The 27376-nt window shown below is 40.3% G+C and overlaps 3 protein-coding genes across 6 annotated transcripts; all 3 read left to right on the plus strand.

Annotated features, from left to right (window-relative positions):
- Window positions 1-975: 975 nt before the first annotated feature.
- LOC148429388 (beta-microseminoprotein-like) lies at window positions 976-1818 on the plus strand. The gene is made up of 4 exons (XM_088426562.1): window positions 976-1161; window positions 1265-1349; window positions 1464-1569; window positions 1657-1818. The coding sequence occupies exons 1-4, from the start codon at window positions 1159-1161 to the stop codon at window positions 1784-1786; spliced, it is 324 nt and encodes a 107-aa protein (XP_088282688.1). The 5' UTR covers window positions 976-1158; the 3' UTR covers window positions 1787-1818.
- A 2898-nt stretch (window positions 1819-4716) lies between these two features.
- On the plus strand, window positions 4717-5904 carry LOC148429389 (beta-microseminoprotein-like). The gene is made up of 4 exons (XM_088422974.1): window positions 4717-4847; window positions 5274-5358; window positions 5474-5579; window positions 5660-5904. Exons 1-4 carry the CDS (start codon window positions 4845-4847, stop codon window positions 5787-5789), a joined length of 324 nt encoding a protein of 107 aa, XP_088279100.1. The 5' UTR covers window positions 4717-4844; the 3' UTR covers window positions 5790-5904.
- A 2354-nt stretch (window positions 5905-8258) lies between these two features.
- LOC148429390 (calmodulin-regulated spectrin-associated protein 1-B-like) lies at window positions 8259-27147 on the plus strand. 4 transcript variants are annotated; one of them, XM_088420003.1, is made up of 20 exons: window positions 8327-8377; window positions 8462-8672; window positions 10180-10343; window positions 13991-14253; window positions 15399-15560; window positions 16172-16252; window positions 16467-16499; window positions 17626-17767; window positions 18015-18154; window positions 18244-18340; window positions 18862-18985; window positions 19211-19296; window positions 19378-19462; window positions 19604-21878; window positions 23192-23328; window positions 23392-23609; window positions 24443-24545; window positions 24622-24734; window positions 24800-24918; window positions 26064-27147. In XM_088420003.1, the coding sequence occupies exons 3-20, from the start codon at window positions 10181-10183 to the stop codon at window positions 26358-26360; spliced, it is 4638 nt and encodes a 1545-aa protein (XP_088276129.1). In that variant the 5' UTR covers window positions 8327-8377; window positions 8462-8672; window position 10180; the 3' UTR covers window positions 26361-27147. The 4 variants fall into 4 exon arrangements, with proteins under 4 accessions (XP_088276121.1, XP_088276136.1, XP_088276145.1 ...); XM_088419995.1 differs by having other exon boundaries at window positions 8259-8672; XM_088420010.1 differs by having other exon boundaries at window positions 8259-8672; window positions 19214-19296.
- Window positions 27148-27376: the final 229 nt, after the last annotated feature.

A 27376-nucleotide genomic window follows, 5' to 3' on the forward strand; every position in this document is an offset into this window, starting at 1 on the left:
AGTGCCTATGCACTCATTATTTAGTTATGATGTATGAATAATCATTTAACACGATATCATGTGGAAATTGACAATGTTAAAAATCTTAAAAATGGCTAGAAGTGAATAAGTTAGCAATATTTTAAAGGGCCCACATCACAAAATTTAAACTTTTTGGATCTTTTAACCATTTTAACTACCCAACATGTTATTTTCTTTCATAGATGCATTTCTAAGGATTCCTCGCTCATTCTGTGCTCTGTGTTTTATTTATTAATTAGAAGATTTTACTGCAATGCTGCAAAGCTAATGCATGTAAAACCACCGGTAAAAACATCAAAATAGTATATACATATTAAAAATAGGTAACAAAATAGTTTAGTAGGTGCTACTTATATATAATATCCATGTCTATGATTAAATATCATAAATAAAAAATATATACATTTTAAATAAAATTGTATTTAGCTTTGAGTGACATTGACTTGAGCTATTATGGCCATTATCCCTAGCGAGTGTAGCCTAGCTTAGCCTAGCCTAACCTAGCCTAGCCTTCTTCTCATTTCTTGATTATCTCCTGCTTCGTTTCCATACTAATCATCTCCTTGCTTCTCTCTTTAACTTCCCTAGCAATCTTGGGACCCATGGCTAACCAAATAAAGTTGGAATTAAGCACTAAAATGCACAATAAATACGATATTGTAAGGACTCACACGAGATCAAGTCTTTAGCATGTTCTTTAGCATGATTTGTATTACTTCTTTTTTGTTTTTGATCAAATGGCTGAGGTGTATGTAAGCACCAAAAAATATTACGCCACCCTAAAGACAAAAAAAATATTACTCTAATCATATTCTTTTTCAACCCAATAAAAGACCCTCAAAGGCATCTGTCTATTTAATTTAAAATGAAAAAGCAATTTCTATTCAAGCAGAATTATAACAAACTAGCATTTCTAGAAGTGCTATTTGGAACTTTGAGCCTGTTTTTTTTTAGGTTTCGTGATACGAGGACAAACGATACATTTTGTGATGTTTGCCGTTTACTGTATTGACGTAAAGAGGTCATGACCATCAGGCGTGGGCTCCTGTCTTTACCATAATTCCAAAGGTTCTTTCTGTGTCCACTATAACAATCCTTGGAGACTACAGCTGCTCTCAGAAGAGATTTCTTGCAACAATGGTAAGTTTAAAATTCATGCTTTTTTTTTGTTTTTTAATTATTCTGTTGTTTTGCTTTTTGACAATTGAAAACATTAATTATGCTATTTTCATTTCATCCCTAGAGAACATACCTGCCTCTGGCTTTGCTGCTCTGCGTCCTGCTGCCACAGTCTAACAGTTTTTGCACTTATACAGAGCTTGAACCTGGTAACAAGAATACATTTTGTTACTTTGTCTTCATGCAGAGACTGATGGTTTTCACATGAATACAAAAAATAATGCATGCATATTTTGAGATTTTGAGGTTTGTTTCCATGCCAGGTGCAACACAATGCCTGGATGCGGCTGATAATAAATGGTACCCGGTGGGAGCTTCTTGGCGAAACAGTGAATGCATGGATTGCACTTGTAGCGGCTGTTGCACTGCGTAAGTTGAAGGCTCACACTGTTCCTCATGTTTTTCATCTCAGTAAAATATTCAGTCGTTAATTTTGTGCGCACTGTGTATTTGCAGATATGGCATTCCCAAACGCTTCCCCGACGACTGCATATCTGTGTTTGACAAAGTGGAATGTAAATACAGAGTGCACAAAAGGGATGACCCATCCACTGAATGTCCAGTTTTTGCTTCGATAGGGAAGTGATGGAGCAATGATATTCTTGCCCCCCCTCCCAAAAAAAACCCACACACAACAATAGCTTGTGTATGAAAAATAAATAACACTTGAAACAATCTATTCGGATTTTGTGTTCATTTTTTGCTACAAGAAGCGTACATCAGAAATTTTGGATTTTGCTTTTTTCAAATGTAGCTTTTGTAACCATACTTGGACTTTCACCAACCACAATTTTACTGACTGGGGTAATGTCCAAAACAGTTGCGTCTAAACCTTTTTCATAGCAGACCAGATTTGGTGTGAAAATGTGAAAACTATTCAGCTTCCAATTGCTTTCATTTTTCACAGTGATTGTTCCCAGCAATCCTGTCATCATTTGCAAGTTTCCTAGGGCAGCGTAGAAGTAACGATAACTTAAATATCTCAATATTGCCATTGCCACACTAACATCAAAGTCACATTATGATATTCAAAGTCACACATCTGCATCATTAACATCAAATTTTGAACTTCACTCATCATGATATTTTGCACTGCTGAACCAAGAGGGACAGACAATAATAGAAAATGACTGGCCATGCCTATTTTTGTCAGCGCTGCTTTCACTATCACAAGCTTTAATATTGTGAGTTTTTGTATAGTACGATGTTCCTTCATTTATTGCAGGGTTACTTTACCAGAAATTACAGTTTGTATACTTATTATTATTATTATTATTATTATTATTATTATTATTATTTTGCTTTTTTCCTTTTTTATGTTTTTTGTTATTACAAAAAATACATCATATCAATGTTTTTTGTCTGGTCTTCACGAAGAAGGAGGAATAAAAAAAAATAATGAGGTAAACAGCAAGAAGCTATGGTGAAATGAAAATCCATGAAGTAGAGGTTGACTTTTTTTTTAATAAAATTGTTCTGTTTTTGTCTGGTCTGATTTAACGGGAAGAAAATTTGCAAGAAAATTTGGCCTGCAGTAAAAAAAAACAAAAAACAGATGGTCATAACTGAAAATCCGTGATAGAGTGAAGCCACAATAAGCGAACGATGATGTAGCGAGGAAACACTGTATAATTTCATGCTAATTATTGAATCGTGAGGTTTTCTTACTATTGTTGCATCTCTATCTGATTGTGATTCTTGATATTGAAGGCCAGTCACAGTCACCTAGTAAACTAGGCAGACACTTTTTTGTATTTCACTGAAAAAATATGCCAATTTCCCCTTGTCCCACCAGCAATTTGTCAATTTTAGAAATGAGGCAGAAAGGGCCGTATAAGGGTCATGCAGTGATGGTTTCACTCTGTCATCTGACACGACTGAGGTTAAAGTGCCCGAAATCATCCGTGAGTGCGACCACGGGTCTGCTGTTATCTTGTAGTGAAATATAAAATAGCTTATTTGTCATTGATTATTTTCTACTATTGTCGACAGTGCTAACAGGGGTACACATTCATTTTATGATAGACGCTGCGGGCCGGTGGAAACTTTCGTGAAACTTTCTTGAAACTTTCTTGGAAACGTGTGTGTCGGTGTCTTCAAAGTCTTTCGTCAGTCAGCAGGCAATTCTTGTTGAAGGGGGAAGATGTCAGTGAGCCATCAATCTTGATTGACAGCTTCTTACGATGGGAGCAGCTGGCCTTTTGTTCACAGTCGGATACTAATTGTCTGTTGGAGGAAGCCTTTTGTTTCTTCTGTAGGAGACAAACGGTCCTATCCAGACGTCTTCAGGGCCAATATGATATTCCTGCTTTTTACACTGACATCACATCATCTCCATTTTTATTAGAATAACACACAGTTTCATGAAGACACTAGTTTACTGATTCATTGCATTTATAAACAATATTTCCATTACGCCTCAACAATGTTTATTTTGTTAATTGATTTGATTTGAACAAACATTTATCCTTTTTGAATTTGATGCTTTAAACGTACTCCACTGAAACTGGGAGAGCAATGTTTGTCTCTGTGTTACATCATTTTTCCTGTTAAAAACGCACAGTAAACATTCGTGGCCTGACGGACGCTGGCAGGTCAGCTTAATACTTGTCCCCTTTTGCTGTGATGCTGCACTTTTGTAACCTGTACAAGATGTGTGTTGGCATTGTCTTCTTTGAAAAAGCAGTTGCTTTAATGGCAACATACAGCATGTTGCTCCAAATGTTTTTTTGTACCTTTTCATCATGAGTGATACCTTCACAAGTGAAAGTTACCCAATGAGGGCTGATAACAATCCGGGCGGCTTTTTCCAGGCCCTACGTCCATGATTTCAAAAAACAGATTGGACTCATCAGACCAAAGCACACTTTTCCATTACTCCTTCTACTTACTACTACTACTGCTAGTAGTAGTTTTTGTTAGTGTCTGCTACTTTGCGCTCAGATGAGAAAATGGTGGTGTTTCTGGGTGTTTATATATGGTTTTGCTTTCATCGTGGAACTGCCAATCGTGGAACTGCCAATGTGGACTAAAAAAGTTTGACTGGCAAACTCCTTGGAACATACTGTACTTGCAAATACCTTTGGACAGACATACAGTATAGAGTAAGTGCTAAAACAAAGCATTTTTCCCATCATTCCAAAGGGCAATGGTAAATCGACTTACACTTACAGTATAGCACTCTTCTTCTAATTCAAATGCTCAGTGCCTTTTATCTTGATGTTGTCCTTTTTTGTTTTGCATGCTCTTTGAACCCAGCGTTAGTAACTGGCAGTTTGGTAAGGAAAACCAGAATTAATTGTGGCTGTAAAAAAAAAAAAAAAAAAATCAGAAGACAGAAGGTAAATAAAAATCAGTATCGCTGCTACTTAGGTTAATGTTCTACCGCTGCTATCGACACCGGTACCATGCAGAATCATTTTGAGCCCAAAGGACTTTGATTTTTTTTTTAAATCATGTAATATAACTTCCAGTAAAGCTGTCCAATGTATTTTTTATGTTTTACCGTCAAAAGGAGGTGGTGACCACCAGAAATACCCCTCCTCCCTGACTTTGCCATATAAAATTTCACCGTTTTTTCCATTGATGCCCACTTTAATCATTTGTTACCCAAGGCTCTTTTTGCTCTGATAACACGTGTCACAATGGTAAGTTTAATTTTTATGTGGGTGTTTTAGAGCCTGAGCAATTATGTCATCTGAGGTTAGGGCTTTTCAAAACAATAATAATTGGCTGGATCAAGGGACGAACAATAAATTATTTTAGTCATTACTGTATATACTTTTTTTTGATAATCACCAGATTAATCAACTATCACATTTTTCTCCTTTGACAAATAGAATGAGTATCGGCCATACAAAATAATCTGTAAATCCAGCCCAATTTTTCTCTGTTATTTAGTCATGTTATTTTTCATTTTCACAAGCTATAACCAACTTCAAATGACAGAAACTCCTGCCTTTTGTCATCAAATGTAAAGTGTACCCAGTTTTATTAAGGTTATTAGGGTTAACATTGTCCTGATTCATGTGTTTTCTGATAGTACTGTTTTATGTGTTTTCTGATGCTCTTAGAGAAACTATCTGTCTCTGTCAATACTTCTATGTGCAGTGCTGTCACTGGCAAATGGCCAGTGCTATCCTAAAACACTGGAACCAGGTACAGACAATATTTAAAATAGTTGTTGCTCTGTGTTTGGGGCTGATTTTTATATCTTCACATGCTAAATTGTGAAAAAAACAACAAATTGTCATCACTTTTGCTGCTCATGCAGGAGCAACACAATGCCTGGATGAGATAGATAACAAATGGTTCCCAATTGGATCATCTTGGAGAAACAGTGAATGCATGGATTGTACCTGCACCAAATGCTGCTTTGCGTAAGTTACAGTGATCACACTTTTTAAGTGTTATTATCTCAATTATGCAGTTGTTGACTGTATGTTTATGTCTAATTTAGGTATGGCATTCCCAGAGGAATCCCAGATGACTGTGTGTCTGTTTTTGATAAACCAGCATGTAAATACAGGGTGCACAAGCGGGATGACCCATCTATCGAGTGCCCATTTTCTAGTATGGTTGGAAAGTGACGAAGCAATGCCACTTGTTGAAAAAAAAACACTCATGTGACACATTTACTCCACTTATTTCCACATTTAAAGTCAAACATGGACATGAATAAAACAACAAAAAACCTCTTATGAACACTATGTACTCATGTTTTTGTATTAATGTGTTCAGTCCTTTTTTCAGTCTGGTGAGGCACTTTAATGTCTTGTCTGTTTTCCTTTTTACTTTACTTAACTTCTATCTATCTATCTATCTATCTATCTATCTATCTATCTATCTATCTATCTATCTATCTATCTATCTATCTATCTATCTATCTATCTATCTATCTATCTATCTATCTATCTATCTATCCATCCATCCATCCATCCATCCATCCATCCATCCATCCATCCATCCATCCATCCATCTATCTATCTATCTATCTATCTATCTATCTATCTATCTATCTATCTATCTATCTATCTATCTATCTATCTATCTATCTATCAACTTGAAATACATTTGAACCTGAAAACAATGATATTACTTTGAAATGGTGTGTACAATTGTGTCTTAGAGTTATGAAGCAACATTGAAATGTAACATTTATTTATGTATGAGACTGTTATTGTCTCTCGTATTTTACTGAGTACTGCTGACCAGCAGCGCATTAAGTGTCACTTATAATTTCAGTTTACCTGCAAAGGTTGTGTCACAGGATAATACAAACAGTGAGAGGGTTTGCATGCTCTCTGAACCCTGTGCTATTGACTGTCAGTTTGAACAAAAACAAAAATGAACCTTTGGCCCAAAAAAAAGAGAATAAGGTTAAATATAAACAACGTTACTCCACTTGCAGTAAAGGGGTGATGTCAGAAGGTGGTGTCCATTTGAGTTCAGTTGTTAGTTTACCTTAACAATTTAAACAAAAACTTTTACGGAGGAAAAATTGAGTACTTCCAAAGTACAGTACTGTATATTGCAAGGTTTCTGTAATGTCATTTGTACCTACTCTGTCGATGGCCACTAGAGGACAGTGTTGTTGTGTTTTCTATTTTTATTGCATACGCTGTACTGTACTGCAGTGGGTTTTTCTTTATTTAATTCTATTTATGTATTTATTTATTGGGGGAGGGGGGGGGCTATCAAGGCTGAGGTCCACCACTGACTTACACATTTACCCTGCATTTTTTTTCTTCTTCATACATTTCAAGGATGAAAAACAATGACATAATCCTTTAAGTATATAATGTAGTACTAATATACTTAATGCATGTCTGAGTTACTAGATGCAAATCCTTAGAAATCAACAGGTTTCGATAACAGCTCTTTGAAAACATAGTAAAACATATAGTCCTAAAGTTTAAAAAGATTCAAAGTATCCAAGAGCTGGTCAATTAAATCAGTTTTAGGTATCCGAGGATCTGGTCTCATTATATTTCTGATCCAGTGGCGTTCCTTCCGTCGTGAGAATGACAACTTGCAACATTTTAATTCTTGCAGTTATTTTTGTGTTTGCAAGTGTTCTGACATTTGTAATTGCACTACTTTTTTGTTTTTGTGAATGCAGCATGTACAATTTGCAGCTTTTTTTTTCATGTATTTACATTTTCTGTTCGCAGTTCTTTATTTATTTGTTTGTTTGCCTCATTCTTGTTTTGTTGGCGTTCTGCCAGCTGCAGGGCGTTTGCCCCAGTCGGCCACCGTAAATATGTTGCATTACATAATTGAAGGTGAATGAATGGGTCATACTTAATATCCTGAGGAAAATCTGAGTTGATTTATATCATATGCCTTAATATTGCTTTTGTCAAGTTGTGTTGTTGTAGCCTGTTTGTTTATTTGTTTGATTAATTGAAACTTTATAAATGGTCATTATATATATATATATATATATATATATATATATATATATATATATATATATATATATATATATATATATATATATATATATATATATATATATATATATATATATATATATATATATACATATATATATATATATATATATATATATATATATATATACACAGTATATATAAAATTTTGAAAACAGCGTTGTCTACTGTTTTTGGCAGTTATGTGGAATTACAGTGAGTTCCGTTGCTACTTTGTTAAAAATTACAAAGTTAATTAAAAAACAACTTCCGATATAACAGGAAGTAATTGTTTTATTTTGCCATACTGTATCTTTTTAAATACACTTTAATTAGGTTTTATGTTATATCAACTTGTTACCATGTTCAATCGTAAAACATGCAACCACGTGATGTTCAGATTATTCGTCTGCTTGTGTGGCAGCTATATCAGATTATCCATCGGATGTTGTCCATTGAAAAATTAAGGCGTATGTATGTATGTATGTATGTATGTATGTATGTATGTATGTATGTATGTATGTATGTATGTATGTATTAATATGAGTTTGTTGAGTAAATGGAATAATCACGCATGCGCATTAGCTATATGATAACAAGGTGTTTCTTTTTTTTTTTTGTAGCAGAGAGCGCGAACGCCCTTCTGCATTTAGCTTGTGCTTTGCCTTTAACCCAGCCAGTTTTCAACTTTTGGGAATAGAAATTGCCTATTTTACCTCGTCGTTCATCACAGAGATAAATTTGTAAGATCCGGAACCCATCTTTAGTCACATCTCTGATTTTCCTGCCTTGCGGTTGTTTTTATTCGTACATTTGTTTAACCGCAGAGTGGTTGTCAATAAGGCCGCGAATGGGGTGTTGTTGCTGGGCGACCCGTCCAACTCGCCTCCCCTGTTAGCACCATTAGCTGGCGGCTACGATGTGCTGCAGGCTGCGGGGGGTTTCTGCGCAGCGGGCCGCTGGGAAGCAAGGCGGATTTTCGGTTGATTATTGACACCGGTTGGACCAAAGTGTGATTTTGATCTTCCACATTTTAAGGTAAGATGAGCTCACGTTTTGGAAATATCGTACACGCTATCAAATCAGCGTCGTAGTTAGCTTGGTTAGCTGCTCGTACATTTCCGTACATGCCTGTTAAGCCAATCACTTTGCTAGCTAATTGCCGATTCGTCGCTCAAAGATTCACAACCACTTTTCAGAATTCACTTTAAATACAAGTCTTATCAACGTAGTTGAAATAGTTGGGGAGCGTGTTTGTCAAGCGAGCATTGGGCCGTTCATGGTTACAATTACACAGGTACCTTATGAGTTTACGCTACAAGAACTTGGTTCGCCATGACTATGATTCTAAATTCCCGAAATTAATACAAGTGTGCCCAAAAGAATCGCTCCGTGCATTATACAGCTTTGAATGATTTTCTCTACTTGTCTGTGTTTTTAGAAGTACGTTTGTAAACCTTCTTGTCATTCATTTTACTCTAAGCAGCCTGCCATCTAAAAAGAAAACCAAGAGAAACAGCAAAAAGTTTGAACCTGGAAACTGTGCTCAACATATGTTTAGAATAACTGGCCTTCCCATGTCTCACATTAAAAGCCTGCAGTGTGTACAGAATGCAGCGGCGAGACTATTGACAAGGACGAGAAAGTTTGATCATATTACTCCGATTCTAGCTGACCTGCATTGGCTTCCAATACACGTGAGATGTGATTTTAAGGTGTTGTTAATTACTTATAAAATTTTACACGGTTTAGCTCCTTCCTATCTCGTCGACTTAGTATCACCTTATGTTCCGTCCCGACAACTTCGATCACAAAATGCCGGTTTGCTATCGACCCCACGGGCTAAAAAGAAGTCTGCGGGATCAAGGGCATTTTCCATTCGCGCGCCAGTACTATGGAATGCCCTACCTATGGAAGTTCGCGCAGCCACCTCGGTAGAAATCTTTAAATCCCGACTAAAAACACATCTATACTCAAAAGCATTTAGTTAAATTAGCCTGTCTGCAGCCTTCTTCCTTTTTCCTGCCCCCCTCTTCCGGCCGGGAGAGGGGGCTAGCTAGATGGTGAGAGTTGACTTGACCGCCTCCATTGGGTCCTGCGCTGGTCGACCATCACGGGTTAGGAGTCTAGCCGTCTGCGGTCCACCTGGCTGGAATGCGGGATGGTTCCTGCCCAATGGCTTTGCCTGCTGTCAAGACATCACTGCACTATATAGCACAATATGTTTTCTGTAATTTATATTGTTTCTGTGTTCGGTACATGCAGCATCCACTTCAACCTGTGGGCCTGGAAGGGGGCTCCTCCCACCTGTGGTCCCTTCTGGAGGTTTCTGATTTTCCCCAAATTGGGGTTTTTGAGTTTTTCCTTCCCCTTCTGGGAGCTTTGACAGGGGATGCTGTTGTGTACCTTACATTGAAAAGATGTCTCTGTATGACCTCTTTTCATTCTGTGAAGCCCTTTGAGACTTCGGTGATTTAGGGCTATATAAATAAAATTTGATTGATTGATTGATTGAATAACTAATACTTTCTTTTTTCTCCCAAAGGATGGATCTTGATTTATGTGCGGGAGACAGTACACGGAGGAAAGTGGACTTGACTGGGTCTGTTGAAGGCACCATGGATGTCATACCCTTGGAGATGTATGACTCTGCCAGAGCCAAAATAGCTGCCAACCTGCGGTGGCTATTTGCTAAGGCCTATGGCATTGGTGAGTAATTCTGTTAACATTCACATACCATACTGGGATTTGCATATGGATTGTGTTGTCTCACCAGTGAGACATCAGTTGTCCTCACAGGGTTAAAATTAAGACTTTAATTAACCAAATGGCTAGATGATTTTCACTGGTCAGTGTAGAAGTGTCACATTAACCTTGGAAAATGGATTTGACAGCTATTTAGTGTCTCCCTCTTAAAAACCCTTTACTGGGCACAGCGAGCGCTTCTCTATTTTTAAGTCCCACACAGGAAAGACTTCTCAGGATTTCAGAGAAATGTCGGCCCTTTTGCCTGCTGGACACAGCGGCCAATGGTCAAAACAGCCAAAAAGTCTTGGCTCTTTATGATTTAAAAATAGAAAAGCATCCACCATGCCCAGTGAAAGGTTAAACATCCAGTTCCTGGCAGGTAGTACAGTTTTCATACTTGTAACATGGCCATTGGAATTTCATCTAAATTGGGTTAAGGATTAAATAACAGTTGGCCTTTTGTAAGAGTTCATTAAATTGAAAAAAAAAATCTATCCCTGTTCAAATTGAGCTGCTCCACCATCATGTTTGTCCCATTAACACAAAATATCAATACAATTCAGTGCTTGCTTCAACACTATTTTCTCTCACAGTGGTCAGACGCATTCTTTGCATCCCGCCTATTAGTTTATCGTCAACCACATTCCAATAATAATGGATAATAAACCTATTGTGAGAATAGGGTGGCCTACTTTTTTTGAGCTGTTGCTGACTAAACACATTCACCCCTTAACCAACGTAATTTGACTGCTGGGTAGATTTTTCAATCAACAACTGCGAGCAAAATCACAATAGCTATTGTTCTTCTCCAGGAATACTTTCCCTTTAGTCCCTTCTGTCTGTCTTCATGATGGAAACCTATACGAATACAGTTTGCATCTTGTCTGATAGCAACAAAACCTCCTTATCTGTGTAATTTTGTATTGGCTGATGATGAGACAAACGAGGCATCGCTAATACCACTTGCTCGACATCCAGCAAAAGAATTGCTCGATGCAGAATGTTTGAATGATCGCAGGATGTTCTTTCTTTACACATAAATACATCTAAAAATATATTTTTATTCGGTATCCTGTACAAATAATGTTATTGTGGAATTATTTTTATTGTTTTTTAATAACTTGTTTTTCATAAAGGCTGGCCAGCATTGTTTTTTTTTCACCAGGCGAGACCTAACATTCAGGTGTATCACTCTGTTGTAGTGAACTAAATAATATCGCTTGGTAGTGTTGTCAATTTACAAAAGATCCGTCCTTGGTATGGCAAGACTGTTAGAAAGACACAACTGGATGAGGTCCTCTCTGTTATGGACAAAATGTTCAATCCACTATCCGCCAAACTGCTACTTGTGTAACAAGTTGATTTGGCTGCCACCCGCGGGCACCAGGTAGTCCCCAAAGATCATGACTAGCCCGCAGGCCTCTTCTGAAAATAGCTTACAAGAGATAGAACATTGGTGATATTCTATGAATTTTACAAACAACTATACATGTACTACATTTACATTACATATTACACTTGATTTACTTATTTACTGCAGCTGTTCCTTAATTATTGTGAAAACTCATTAAAATGATCGGTGTCCTCACATAAACTGGCAGCCCTTCGTATTACTCCGTACCAAAGAAATAGCTCCCAGTTTCAAAAAAGGTTGGTGACCTCTGATCTAGTGTTTATGATTTAGAGAGTTTTTATTTCTATAAACATTGAAACCGTGTGATTACGTATTTTAAAAAAAAAAAGTGTTCACAATTGACTTGATTCCCAAGAAGAAGACATTGTATAGCAACCGCACCCTCCCTTTTCTGATCCCATTAGGACGGCACTGAGCTGAAAGTGTAGTGCGAACTGGGTTGGGGCGGAGCAAGAGATGAGCTACGAGAGTTAGCCAACTGAATTAAGAAGCACAAGCAGGGTACAAGCAAAAAGGGTTTGAGCGTGACAGGTGCGCACTGTGTTTGACACCGTGGCTGGCTGTCCGCCATTCAGGCTTGGGAGCAGCTGGAGCAGCCTTAGGGCTAGGCAGACAACATGAGTACAGAAACATTCAAATAAATACTAGTGACACACTGTTGTTCTTGAGTGCTATGCAACCTCAAGCATCATCCTGCACAAACATTTGCAAAAGGGAAAGCAGTATTTCTTAATGTGATTCCGCTAAGCTATGCCAAGAGAACAACAGGCATATAATGGTAACTAACACCACACAAGCCGCTGGGTGAAAGTATATGAGACTGCTACATTGAATTCCCAGAGGGGACCAGCCTCCCGATGGACCACTAAAACCAAGGGGGTCCCTTAGGCTTTTGTGCTGTATCTGAGCAAAATCTCCCATCTGCATCATTAGCCATGGCCCACACTAAAACGATAAGCTCATTGATGGCTAGATGAGCAGATGGCTAGCTTACACTCCACGAAATGGAAATCAAACAATTTTCTAAAGGTGAGCCCTAGTCCAAATTACTTCCAAATTGGTTCTTTGGCCTCCTGGTTTGGAACCAAAACCTAATAGAATAACTGAAGGGATAATCAATTCTAAAATGCTTGTGATAGCCCTATTTGAATTGTTTAAAATGGTTCTCAAACATAAATGGTGAAAAGTACATAAGAAATATATGTTTAATTTTATGGAGAATTTATTGATCCATAATGTCACAGCAGGCAAGAAGCTACTGTCCAGATGAATCAACATTTGTTATGGGATCATTTATTCCAGTTGTACCGGTAGCCTAAGTGCATAGACAAGCTTGAATGACAGTTGTGTTAAATTTGCATTTCACTTGTGAAGGAGCAGACCCAGCTCTCAACAAGAGGCCCATATCGATTTTGAGCTGCATTAGAACAGGAGAATGGTGCTCAATTTCAACAGCATGCATTTATAAATTGTTTATTTCAAAAGGGTGTGCAGTTGTTTATATTCCTAACTAAAATTTTGGCTGGATAGATTGTCATTTTCACGGTAATTCTGCATTTATTGGTAATTTTCACTTTTCTTCCACTTGTGTATCATCCTGCTCGAACCAAAGTGTTTTTGGTTTTGCAGGAAGAAGCTGCCTGTCTTGTTTTTGTGAATGTGAGACTGCTGACGATCGCATTCTTTTATCCCATCACAACACGTAGCACACTTTTCACTAATGTTGTTCTTCTGGCACACACATTTGGTGCAAAAACACCTTTAGTGGAATAATTTGTTTTCCGGATTGTTTAGTTGTAGAGCACAATTTTAACAGTTTTTCAAACCTATTTTAAGCCTTCAGTTTTGGCCTACAGTGATCCAATGCTTTTTTCCAACTCCTTAAGGTTGTGAGCCTGGATTTTGTCTGACAACACATGCACAGAAATTGAATGTTTTACTAAGGCTTTCTTTTTTTTGTAAGTTTCTAAGGGACCAGTTTTTCAGATTGCAAACAAAACTTACACCACATTACTTGAGTTGTGACTTGCACTTTTGTTTACTCCGAGTAGACAAAGTGGGATGTGAACAAAATATTACTAATAAAGGCCATATCTTGCTGCATTCCTGTAACATCTTCTTTTTTTTTACTCCCACCTGCACTGTTACTTATTTAGCTAACATATCTGATCTAACATTTGTCTGGGCATTTCAGACCACATACCAGAGGACTTAAGGGACCCATTCTACACCGACCAGTATGACCAAGAACACATCAAGCCCCCCGTCATCCGCCTGCTGCTGTCGTGTGAGCTGTACTGTCGTGTCTGCACCCTCATCCTTAAAACAGAGCAGGCTGCATCCCTCCAGTCGCACCACTCTGTCATCCAGTCTCTGGACAGGAAGGGCATTTATGTTGTGGAGAGTGACGACACAGCAGTTACGGAGGAGGACTTGGCTTGTATGCCCATTAAAATGGTGAGTTGGACCCAGGAAAGAGTTGTTAATGTGAACGTGTGTACACCATGAAATTACAACTAACCTTTTTGGAATATAGCCTTCTGTCTGCCAAGAAAATCAACTCTACCTTAATTATTTTTTGTAGTTAAATTAAGAGTTCAATTTTACGGTTATGATTTTGTACTGTCTTTCCAGATGTTTTTTCTTTTCATTATGTCAACCGCATATAATTGGAGGAGTGCCAAGATGGTCAAAAGGCAATCAAAAGTAATAAGTATTATAGAAGAATTCAATAGTTTTCAGGGCAGGTTGGTTGCTTTTCATTGTTTTTTTTTAATTTTTAATGCTTTTGGTTTAGTATTACTATAACACCCAGTCGACTATCTTCCATCTCCAGTACAGCTTCATCAAAATAAATACATTTAAAATAAACCCCGAATGCAATTTTTTGACGAAGACGAAAACAAATTATGGTTTTGTTGTTACTGGTTTGTTTTGGTCTTATAACATTAAATTGCAGTTTACAGTTAGACATTTTTGTCTTTTTTTAACATGCTTTTTGAATTTTAGTTATTTAATTCATCTTGCTGTTTTGACAGCAGTGTAAGTTGTTACTTAAAATTGTTTCTGCATTTTTTTTATAGCATCATGATTTCAGACTCAAACAAGGGAATCCCAAAGAGTATTTTTTTGCAAGATTTGTTTTGAAATTATCTTAACTTGAAAGTCAGATAGCATCTCAGAGATTGAACTTGGATTGTGGATCTTCCATGATATTCTCCTAACCCAGTGGAATTCATGACTGGACAGAATGAACGTTACCATCAGCTTGGTTGCGTTCGGCGGCCTTTCTTCCTGTTTGTTACCATGGTGATCAGCGTGGGTCTGCTTTTCCTGCTTGCGGCATGATGTAATAATCCACAGACACAAAGCCCAGTGAGGGGATGGAAAATCCTGTGCAGGCCCGTCCTTGTCCTGTCTGCCTCAAAGCTCCTCCCACTTTGCTGACTTTACAAAGCAAGTTCATAGAAACCAAAAAGCCTCTCCTACTGATGGTCCCTCATCATCTTTTTAGTACCATTGCAAATATTTTTGAAGCATCTGCTTCACTTATGTGTGTGACACAAAGCAGTGTTATTATCTGTTTGTCTCATCCTTTGCAGAGTGCTCACATACCCATGATTGATGCCCTGATGATGGCCTACACAGTGGAGATGATCAGCATTGAGAAAGTAGTAGCCTCAGTGGAGAGGTTCTCTACCTTCAATCCTTCCAAAGAACTTCCCTTTGACTTGGAGGATGCCATGGTTTTTTGGATCAATAAGGTATAAAGTTAAAGGGCCTATAACATATTGTTTTCTGGTACCGATATTTCTAACCATGAAGTAAAACGCCTTGTTAGCACAGTCCGTGCCTCTTACAGCTCATTAGCGGCGGGCCACGCAATATGCATCTATCCATGATCTTGAGCACTCATCCTCACAAATGTCGCAGCTGATGGAGAGTATTCCAACAGCGTGAATACGGGGCCATAAACAGGTGTTTTATTGTCATTAAACTGGAAGACGGCGCCATTACACCGCTCTCAATAACATGCGGTCCTCCCTAGCAAATCAGTCCCAGTGGGAACACAGTATTCACACAAAACATAGTTCTTCCCACAGGTGAATTAGTTATTACTTCGATATTTCACCTGCACTTATCTTATTAAAAAAAAACTATGCATGTTGGGACAATCACAAAATTGTCACATTTTCATTATGAAACACTGTCGGTTGAATTTGCTGTCTTTAATATGTACAGATGCAGGGAAATACCTTGCTGACCCATTGGTTTTGTGTGTTATAAATAAAATCACACATGGCTTAAAGGATTTTTTTTCTCTTTAAGATCAATGTGACTTTTGATGATAATCGCAGATTTGTAATGTCTGCAGGTAAACACTAAAATGAGAGAAATTAGTGAAAAGGAGCACAAAGTTAAACATCACCTGCTGGAATCCCCCAGTCACCAAAAGGTAAACAAGGATCTCCTTAAAGAAGTTACTCTTCATATACTGTAGTGTTAGCGCCTCAATTATGGTTTTGTTTTGCTGTAACCCTTTTTATATTTCTCTATTTAAATTGGGCACAGCTCCACTCCTTTGTGTAATACCCTTGACCTATTAATATTTCTGCTCCTGTTCCCCGTCTATTCCTCCTTTCCCTCTCTTATCCTTGCAAACTGGATAGTCTCCCTCCAAATGGTATTGGAAGCTTGTCCCTGTAAGTTGGAACTCGCCCCACCCCCTCCACTCACCCTCCCTCTCCTCTATGCACGCATAGTTTTGTGTTGTGTGCTGGCCCCTCACGGAGGTCTGTTCAAGTTCATTCTATGCTGCTTTTAAAAGCCAAGGGGGTTCAAAGCCGATGGAGCCTTATTCACTCTTTCTTTTTTTTAACTGGGGTCCCTTAGCTGTGAGGTGGACATGCTAACCACTGCGTCGTCGAGCTGTGTGGGGATACTGTTAAGTCTAATTACATGATGGTATATAATGAGATCGAAGGCAAATTTAAAAATGTGTTACCTTTTTTTAATGACACGTCTTGTCACTAAGCATGTTTATATGTCTCATAGGCTGAATTTACTTTGTTTTTGTTCAAGTTGGTTTGTTAGTTTAAGTCCGATTGCCTTTTTGAGCGTTGTAATACCTAATATCTGTTAATTGACTGGTATTTTGTTGCATCATGGAATGGCGATTTTTGCTTTTGGGAAAATGGTATGCTGTGCCTTTGGAAGTTGATAATGTACTCCCAATGTGTAAGGACATTTATTCAAATATCAATTCCAAGTTTCTGCTCTTTTTGCGTACATTGTCCTTGAAGTGCAGTCTCACTGCATGTTATGCTGGTTCTTCTTGCCTCTTTTTACTGGGCTCCATCACTGGCCACCTTCTCCCAGAGGCTTAAGGCTTTTTTTTTTTTTTCCATTGGTTTGCCTCCTTTGACTGAGCTCCATCACTGGCCACCCTTTCACTAAGGCTTAAAGCTTTTTTTTTTATTATTATTCACTGCTTCAACACTCCATCTCACCATCAGCAACCTGCTCTCTTCCGGGTTCTCCCTAAACTAATGCCACATGGCCTTTTGGTTTCACCGCACTCTGGATCTCCTGTCCATACCAGTACAACTAAAGCCTTGTGCTCTGGAAGAGAGAACCTTGGTTGGATGTTTAAATGGACAGCTTAAGACTGCAATAAACGTCAAAAATGTTTGGGTTAAATCTATGTCGACAAGCTCAGCTGTGCCTTTTAGTGGAAAGAATTTGCAGTTTACAACTGTGGTCATGTTTCCAATGACAGCATTGGAGGAATATTTGTGTCTGATTAGATTTTGATCATCTTATCTTCAGGTACGATATCGTCGGGAGCATGCGTCTGGCCGCCATCTTCCATTTTTCCCTCTCCTGGAAGATTTGATGAGAGATGTCTGTGATGGGGCCGCATTGCTTACGGTTGTGCACTACTACTGCCCAGAACTCATGAAGTTGGAAGGTATGCCCGCCTTGCCATTGTACATAATCCCACAAGCACTTTCAGTTGCTAGATTCATTTTGACACACTTGTGTTATTTGGCCAAATCAAAAATCTACTCCCCCATTGAGAATGTGTGGACCATAATTGTTTTTTGTATACTCACACGACTTTTTTTTTTTCATTGGCGTGACATAAACCTCCTCTGGGCCATTCACTTGAGTCTTTATCTCATCTGCTCTTTTTTTTTTTTTCCTTGTCTAATCAGATATTTGCTTGAAGGAAGTTCCTTCCATGGCCGATAGCCTGTACAACATACAGCTGCTCAGAGAGTTTGCTAATGAGTATCTTAATAAAAGTTTGTATCTGACAACAGAAGACATACTCTACTCTCCTCCTGTGCTCAAGGTAGGATGATTTGCTTTCCCACCATATTTACATAGTAAAGATTTGAGACTAAAATTATCCCAGTCAGTAATCATGACTTCTTTATACAGCACAATGTGATGGTTTTCATTGCTGAACTCTTCTGGTGGTTTGAGACTGTCAAGCCAGAGTTTGTCCTGCCCAGGGATATGCAAGAGTCAAAAGATGGTACGTTTGCGCAATTGATGCAAGGGAAACTCTTTTGAATGTTATTGATGATGATAATGAAGATGATGGTGATAATAATAATAATAATAAATAAGGCGGCTTGGTGGAGGAGTGGTTGGCACGCCCACCTCACAGTTCAGAGTCTCAAGTTCAAACCCAGCTCACTCCGGCTTTCCTGTGTGGAGTTTGCATATTCTCCCTGAGCTCGCGTGGGCTCTCTCCAGGCACTCCAGCTTCCTCCCACATTCCAAAAACATGCATGGCAGGTGTATTGGACACTCTAAATTAGGTGTGATTCATTGTGCGAATGGTTGTTTGTTTCTCTGTGCCCTGCAATTCGCTGGCACCCAGTCCAGGGTGTCCCCCGCCTACTGCCTGATAGGATCTTTCTGACCGTAAGGCACCAGCAAGCCAGCAACCCGAATGATAAGCAGCTACGGATAATGGATGGAGAGATGGATAAATATTAGAAACCTTAAACTTTAACGGACGCCTACCAATGTCATTTTCTATTGTCATAGTTCGAGCTATTGCTCAGCCAAAGAGTTCTCGTCCATCAGTACCCATCTCTAATGCTACCAAGCGGAGCTTCCTGACCAGTCCCGGCATGTCGGAAAACCAGAGCAGCCATGAAACCTGTAGCAGGTAACCACCTCCTACCATGTTGTATTGCTGCAACATTTACTAATCTTAAATAAATGGTGTGAGGTTCCTATGGCAGGTCACTTGCTGTTTTTTTTTTTTTTAAACAAATCAGTCTATGCTAGTGTTGGGAATTGATAGATTACACTTTCTTGGCAGGGCAAATTACTATTTGGTACTGCATGTTACCAAAAATGAAAAGCTTTTTTTTTCTCTCCCCTCCCCCAGTAGAGGCGGCCCATCCTTTAGCCCTTCCCACCCCCTGTTGCCTTTGCGCCAGAGGCAACAGAAGCCTCAAGGAGATGATGGTTCAGGTAAAATCATCACACTATAATATTGCTGAGCTTCAGAATCCTCTTTGTAACATTTGAAATCTCTGTTATTTTCCATATAAGGTCTAAGAAACCGCTCCAACTCCTTGAACCAGATGGACAGACAGGCCCGAGGTTCTGTTGTTGCCTGGCCTGACAAGAGACAGAGGTAAAGAAAATTAAATGAGAAATGTAAAGCACATTTCTTGAGTGATCCATCACAATTCTTGTACTAATGTGTAGTTTATTAAAAGTAATTTTACACTGTCATCATAAGCTTGTGATAAAAACTGTATTTGTTCTTCCTCAGGCCAGTGTCCACGCTGAACCCATTCATGTGCCATTCAGCTGCTGACAGCGATGCAGACGTTGCTTCTGGTGACAGTGTCAGCCTGGCCCGTTCAATAAGTAAAGACAGTCTTGCGTCCAACGTCACTAATGTAACGCCCAAACACCAGACTTCAGTTCACCAACCTGCGCTAGCCCAGCTACGCAGAGTTAACGGACACAGCCCCTTGGGTAAAGCCAACCTGGATTACGAAGAAGAATCTCTGGTGGCAGCGGCCAGGACGGATGTTGCCACCATATCGAAACACTCTGATGGAATCCAAGCGTCGGCCACAGTGGAACCAGAGTCGAAATCCAAACCTGCACCGGATGGTTTTTACCTTGAACCGCTGATGCCCGCTGTGCTGAAACCAGCTAAAGAGAAGTCCGTATGTCTGAACAAGGAGGAGGAGAGAGGAGAGGGATCGAGGTCCTCAGGAAGGGGCTTTTCACGCAGAGGAGATGGATCTTCCCTGGCAGTTAATAAGAAAGCTCCTCTCCCTTTGAACAAAACATTGACCTCCACGGTTGACAAGCCTGACTTGCCAGATGAGTCTCTTCAGGCTCAGGCAGGTTTCAGACCCCTTTCCACCAGCAGTGTGGATTCCTCATTAAAAGAGTCTGGTGGAGGTTTCTACCTGCATTCAGATTCTGAGGAGGCAAAGCCTTGCCCAAGCCTTGATGCAGACTTTGAAGAACTGGACGAAGAGGATGAGGATTTGGATGAGGCTGTAACGGCAAAAGATCTAGCTTGGCCAAGAAAAAGCTTTGACCTGGACGAAGAGGAGGAATCTGCCAAACTCCAGGAGGACATGAATGTCAAAGAGCACGAGGACAAAGACATTAATGGCTGCAGCGGTCGCTCCAGCCCCTGCCTTAGTGTGTATTCGCAAGCCAGCAGCGTGGCCAGCGGAAGCGTGCGCATGACCTCTTTTGCCGAGCGCAAAGCCCAACAACAGCGCTTTGGCAGTAATCATGACCTACGCTCCAGTGCCTCTAGCTCGCAGCGGACCACTCCAGATGGATCGGAGAGCAGCGGGCCCCTGTCGTCATCCTGGAGGCTCAAACGAGACCAGAGTCCCTCATCGCCCCTGGGAGGTTGCAATCGTGACGGGGCCGGCGGCACCAATGTCCTTGCTTCTGAAATTGTGCAGCTGCGCATGCAGTTGGAAGAGAAGCGCCGGGCCATCGAGCATCAAAAGAAGAAAATGGAAGTGCTGTCAGCTCGGCAGAGGCAGAAGCTGGGTAAGGCTGCTTTCCTGCATATAGTGAAGAAGGGCGGTGGTAAGGGTGCCACGTTGCCCAGTTCACTCAAAATCGACCCCTCCAAAGATGAGCTCAATGGGGAGAAAGTAGCGTCATCAGCTAAGGATGATATGTGTGTTGATGCCCTGAGAGGGGACAAAGCGCTGGAGGGACCTACCTCCTCAGGTGCCTTAGAAGCAGACAAGAAGGGAAACAATGGCAGCCTTTACCAAGAAGAAGAATTGGACCTCAATGAATGCAACCGCTCTATCGAGCTACTGCACGAAGCCATCGGCAGCATCCAGCAGCAAATGATGCAACTGTCCCTTCAGCAAGAAATGATGATGAAGCAGAATGTACTGTCCCCACCCGGTGCTACTCCTCAGCCCCTCACAACTGACAAAAACAGTGACACTTTACATTATACAGAACACCTCTCCGGCACCGCCCCAACAAGGAAACCCCCCAAACTGAGTTCAGGCCGAAGCTCCAGGTCCAAGCAGACAGAGCCAAAGGTGAGCAAAGAGCAAAACCGGCATGCCACTAGGACCTTGACCCCCTCCCAGAGTGGGCCAGAGACACAAACACATCCAAGGCAATCAGGTGGGGGCAGGTCCCCCAGAAATGAGCATCCTGACCCACGCAGCCTCAGAAACCCTCCGACGGTAGAGACTGTTAACAAAACAGCCTCTAACCAGGCACGGAGTACCGCTTTTAGGCTTCACGAAGAAGCCAACGTGCGACTGCCGACCAGAGTGGACCTGAATGCGTTGTCTGCTTCCGAAGTGTCCTTAGATGACTGCCTGTCTAGCACCCTGAACGACTCGCGGATCAGCTCCTCAGAAGGCTCGGGTAAAAAAAACATGCTATCGGAGGAAGTCCAACGCAGCAAAGCTCACCTGATCGAGGTGGATATGTCAGAGCTGAAGGACCCAGAAGATGAGGAGGCTGTTGACAGCACCACAGATGAGGGGGATGGAGAGCAGAAGTCCGTCATGGGCTTCTTTTTCAAGGTATGGTGACACAAATTGTGATAGCTGTAACTCAGTTTCTTTATATTAAATGGTAATTGGAGTGCACTTCTATAGCGCTTTCCACCCATATGTGCTCTAAGTGCTTTACAGAGGCTCACATTCACCCATTCGCACACACATTCATACGCCAATGGAGGCTGATGCCACCTCCACTGGGAGCAAGTTAGGGTTGAGTGCCTTGCTCAAGCACACTTCCACATGGTCGCCAGGGTCAGATTGAACCCACAACATACTGGTTGGCAGACGAGCACTCAACCGCACAGCCATGCTGCCCGGTTACAATTACTGATACCACTTCCTTGATTTTATTTACATATTCAAGTTGTGTTTTAGGGCATTGTCATATCAACATGGGCCAAATTAAATATTGGTCGCTATTTTTTGTCACATTCTTTAAAATACAAGTTCCTGATACCTCATCTGAGTGGAGAATGAGAATTTTATTCATTTCTAAATAATACATAAATCGAACTAGAATGGTTTTCTGTGTTTTGTCTTTGTACAGAGGCAAACAACGTGATTACTTTGTTCTTAGCTTTTATGTACTTTCCATGTCGTAGCTTATTCAACATCTCACTATTATCAAAAATGAGGCAGTGGTTTTCTCCTAGAGATTAGACCTAGAACTGATTGTTTTGATAATCAATTTAACCAATAATTAAACAGGTATAAAAGATTTGATTTTGATTTGTTCATAAAAAAATTCAAATTGACTGCAGAAAATTCAAAATATAAATTAAGATTCAGTTACTGATGTAAATTATATCATGTCAGAAAAAATTTATTTCTAAGTAGATGATCCATTTCACCACTAATCAAACCATGCTTGCACCATGTGAGTCAATTAAATTGTTACAAGTGCGCAGTCACATTTTGGTCACGTGCGTCTGAATCAATGGCAGTGTCAGCACTCGTAAAAGCATGTATAAATGTTTTATTTTGGTTCAACCTGAAGGTTATTCAGCTTATGTGAAGTGCTACCAATACAGAGGCCAATATTGTGATGATCTTAAACAATTACAATTGTTTTTTAATAACTCCTAAAACGTATTGTACATTAAGTGTAAATTCAAATTTACCCAAATTACTGTTTCAAAATTAGCAGTTCTAAAAGAATGTATGCTAATAAATTGTACTTAATGGTTACAGTCATTGAGCAGGACTGGTTAAAAACAAAAATGAAAAGAGTTACCAAAAGTAATTGAAGCCAACTTACTGACTTCAAATCAGGTTTCGGTAACCCAGCAGATCGATGATTCAATCATATGTATTATTCTACTCCAACTTGCCAGGACGAACAGAAAGCAGAGGATGAGCTTGCCAAGAAGAGAGCAGCGTTCTTGCTGAAGCAGCAAAAAAAAGCAGAGGAGGCCCGTATTCGCAAGCAGCAGCTGGAAGCAGAGTCCGAGCTGAAGCGCGACGAGGCCAGGTAGAATTCCCCGCAATCAGTTGGCCTTGGCCCGACAAACAGTCTGTGTTTGATCAACAACAGGCGGAAGGCTGAGGAAGATCGCCTGCGTAAAGAGGATGAGAAGACGCGGCGGGAGCTGATAAAGCAGGAGTACCTGCGTAGGAAGCAGCAGGAGATCTTTGAAGAGCAAGGTCTAGTCAAGCCCAAGACTCCTAAACCCAAACAGAAACACCGACCCAAGACCATCCTCAGGGAGGAGTCGTCCAGCGACAACGTCTCAAAGTGCTCTTCTTCCACACGTGAGACACATTACACCTCAGTACTTCCACTGTTCTTCCGCTTGACATCTCAGCAAACAGTAGACACTGACCACATTTGACAAATAAAGGTCACATAATTACATCATTATTACTTTATTACACACACACACACACACACACACACACACACCCTTCCACACCCTATTAAGCATGTCGTCTAAACTTACTTAACTGGATATTTTTACCTGTAGTCTGAGCACAACAGTACAAATAACCCACAGTATAGAGGCACCATGGTTTTGGTACATATGTTTGTACACACCAGACAACCTTTTTTTAACCATTTTGTTTTGCTTGTCGCCAAAACATTTCACAGTAAAATCTGGATTAGTGCTTTACTGACTATAAAGCAATTTTCTTTCATTTTAACATTTGTAACAGACTACTTTTTCCCTGACTACTTGTAAATAAGTAGTTTTTAGTAGTTAGATCAAAGACCTTTATTTGTCAAGTGTGTTTTGTAGCAGTATAAGCACCGCTCCAAAAAGGTTGGCGATGGTTGTCTTGTGAAATTTCAGGATGAACTAAAATGACCTATCAGCATTTTGGGTAAAATTAGTATTATCTTCTTGAAACAATTGAATGCACGGGTCTGACTTGAATATTTTCGGTTTGTCCTTTAGGTACTTTTTGTTTAAAAAAAAAAAAAAAAAAATCAATCGCCTGTTTTAAAAAAAACAAATGTATAGGTACTGAAACAAACAGTTGTGTAGGCCTTTTAGTTATCATGAACTTTCACAAACCTCTTTGAGAGTTGTATCTACTTTTTAATTGCGTAACCCCCAAATCTAAAATGTCTTTGTCTCCCACAGCCGACAACCTGAGCACGGCCCAGTCTGGATCCAGTCTGTCGCTCGCCTCTGCTGCCACCAATGAGGCAGACAGCGTCAACTCCGGGGGTGCAGGGTCCCACCGGTAAGATGGTCCACCTTACTTAGCTTTATACTTGTTTGTGTCGTAACGTGACAGTCATTCTTGTCGGGCGTTTTAGTTGTGACTCCGTAGAGTCGTTCCCCGGAAGTCGTAATCACAGCCGGGCTGCAGAAAGGGACTGGGACAACGGCTCCACCGCGTCTTCCATCGCATCCCTGGCTGAGTACACTGGTGAGTTGATGCTGTTCATCCTCTTCCTATCCAGTCTCTCTCATATGTTGATCATTCTTCTTCAGGCCCAAAACTTTTCAAGGAGCCTAGTGCCAAATCCAACAAGCCAATCATCCACAACGCTATCTCACACTGCTGTCTGGCCGGAAAAGTCAACGAACCACAGAAGAATCAAATCCTTGAGGTCGGTTTAGTTCTTTCTCGTTTTAATACAATTAGTAATATAGTAAATACATTTGGACTAGTTTGAAACTGAACACTATGAGACCTTTATTAACTAACTCAACATTTGAAACTGTCATAAATGTGGAAAGGGAAGTTTACTGTAAAATGAAGATACAGTGAAGTAAAACTAATAATTGTCAGTAGGGGTTAGGGTTAGAGGTTAGGGTTCGGGCTGCTTATGGTTAGGGTTAGAGGGTTTGGGTTTGAAGGGAAGGGTTAGATGTTAAGGGTTAGAGGCTTTAGGGTTAGAGTTAGGGGGTTAGGGGTTGGGTTAGGTTTAGGGTAAGGGTTAGGGGTTGGGTTAGGGTATAGGGTAAGGGTTATGGTTAAGTCATGATTTTACATTAAAGGGTATCATTCACAAATCATGCTTTGCCACTAATTGTGTGAAGGCGAAAGCACATGTTATTCCTATTTTTTACTCTGTCCGTTTTTTGACGCGTTTCAACTTATTCTCAGTTCATCCGATTCACAGTTTCATATTATTTCGATTAATCGTGGGACAACTGCTTCCATTTTTCTCATTCCAAATATTTACAGATTTCCCGGCAACCAGAAACAGCAACTATGTCAAGGCTGCAAGCATCAGAGTGTGCACTATCAGAGTGTGCACTGCTAGTTCAGTGCTCTATATAAACTGGCATAACAGATTTAAATGACTGCACACTCTGATGCTTGCATCCTTGACATAGTAACTGTTTTTAATGATCACATTATAACGAACCATAGAGACTCAAATGTGCTGTTCCAACCAGCAAATTTGTCTTGGACCAAAATTTATGTTTGACGCAGCTATAAATGAAATGAAGACATTGGTAAACTCCGGCAACAGGTGCCGTATGCCAATGTCAGCTTAATTACGCCATTTGGTAGTGCCCCGAATTGACTGTAAAATGTCATTTTAAAACAACGTTTTGTTGTTTGTATCAGGATTCGGCAATTGTTGCTATGATTGGCTTGACATTTCTTCTGACATGTAGACTAATAAGTGGGTATTCGGTGCAAGAAAAAAATACCTCAAGCATCTTTTTTTTTTTTAAAACCAGGGACTTAAATTTCTGTAAAAGAATTGATTTACCGCTAAACTGAGCTCTCCCTCTGCAGGAGCTGGAAAAGTGTGAGTCCAATCACATGATGATCCTGTTTCGCGACGGCGGTTGCCAGTTCCGGGCGCTTTACTCCTACTTCCCAGACACAGAGGAGATCCACAAGCTGACTGGTACGGGGCCCAAGAGCATCAGCAAGAAGATGATCGACAAGCTGTACAAGTACAGCTCGGACCGTAAGCAGTTCACAGTCATCCCCGCCAAGACTGTGTCTGTCAGCGTGGACGCTCTGACCATCCACAACCACCTGTGGCAGGCCAAAAGGGGCGCGGCATCCAAGAAAAGTGCAAAATAGCAGCCGGGGTCTACTGAACACGCCTCATCCCACCCCAAATCATCTAGCGCCATCTTGCTTTGTTTTCCCACTTTCGATGCTCGCCGGCGTGCACGGTTTTACGAAGGAGAACCCGCAGGAACAAGTTGCTTGCAGAACAGAAACGCTGCCTGGAGCTTCTTTGCCTTGTGTGATGCATTCAGGTGCTTGTGTGGGTTACACTATGTTTTAATCAGCACTGAAGGAAAGAGGGTCACAAAAACTTGGACCCAATCTCTTCCTGTTTCATGGAATCATGGTGGCACTTGTGACTCGCCACAAAGTAATTAAAAAAAAAAACTAAAAAAACTGCATCTTTGGGAAATTGTTTGGCCTTGAACACATTGTGGTACATTGTCAATCCGCCTTTTAAAATGCCTGCTGGCTGTGTGCGAGTGTATAAAAAAGAAAAGACTCAAACAGTTTTAACTGTTAGTTTTAACTACTAGCATCCCTTTTTTATCTGGGGTGTCTCATAAGGGAGATTGCTGATTTTCAGTGCGGACAAGACGCTGTTTTTTCTTCTTTTTTTTTTGGTTGTATTTTTTTTCCTGCAAATTGGCGTGTTGTCAAGTTTGAGCTGATGTGCGTGGTGTTAGCGCAACAGATCTCTGATGTACTAGAGCGTAGTTGTCTCTCCACCGAACCACACTGACAAAAAGGTGCACGCACATATACACACACACAATCATACGAACACATCATGCAGTGTAAACCACAGAGCGCCGCCATTAAAGAACATTCCTCCAAGGTTTGACGAACACTGCCACATGGTCTCGTTTGTCTATAAGTGCTTCTTCACTCGACGGTAAACCACCACCAGCACTTTACTTTTGTATCAAACACTAGCGAGCCCAAGAGGCCTCAAACTACTGCGAGTGTTTTGTTGATAGCGTGTGGTCGAAAAGGATTGTATGGGCATGGGATCATCATTTGTGTTGCACTGGTCTACTTTTAGTTTCGTCACGCTTTTTGAGTTGTACCCATTTGAGCTCATG

This window comes from Hippichthys cyanospilos, chromosome 1 (genome assembly GCF_059441005.1).
Source record: "Hippichthys cyanospilos isolate Australia breed blue-spotted pipefish chromosome 1, RoL_Hcya_1.0, whole genome shotgun sequence".
NCBI classification, from domain to species: Eukaryota; Metazoa; Chordata; class Actinopteri; order Syngnathiformes; family Syngnathidae; genus Hippichthys; species Hippichthys cyanospilos.

Bases quoted from the DNA above. Each gene is read 5' to 3' on its own strand.
- LOC148429390 (XM_088419995.1), top strand. From the start codon at position 10,181: ATGGATCTTGATTTATGTGCGGGAGACAGTACACGGAGGAAAGTGGAC. The intron at 14,254-15,398 runs GTGAGTTGGACC...CATCCTTTGCAG, and splicing joins CTTGTATGCCCATTAAAATG to AGTGCTCACATACCCATGAT. The intron at 17,768-18,014 runs GTATGCCCGCCT...TTGTCTAATCAG, and splicing joins AGAACTCATGAAGTTGGAAG to ATATTTGCTTGAAGGAAGTT.
- LOC148429388 (XM_088426562.1), top strand. The intron at 1,350-1,463 runs GTAACAAGAATA...TTTCCATGCCAG, and splicing joins TTATACAGAGCTTGAACCTG to GTGCAACACAATGCCTGGAT. The intron at 1,570-1,656 runs GTAAGTTGAAGG...GTGTATTTGCAG, and splicing joins TGTAGCGGCTGTTGCACTGC to ATATGGCATTCCCAAACGCT.
- LOC148429389 (XM_088422974.1), top strand. The intron at 5,359-5,473 runs GTACAGACAATA...CTGCTCATGCAG, and splicing joins TCCTAAAACACTGGAACCAG to GAGCAACACAATGCCTGGAT. The intron at 5,580-5,659 runs GTAAGTTACAGT...TGTCTAATTTAG, and splicing joins TGCACCAAATGCTGCTTTGC to GTATGGCATTCCCAGAGGAA.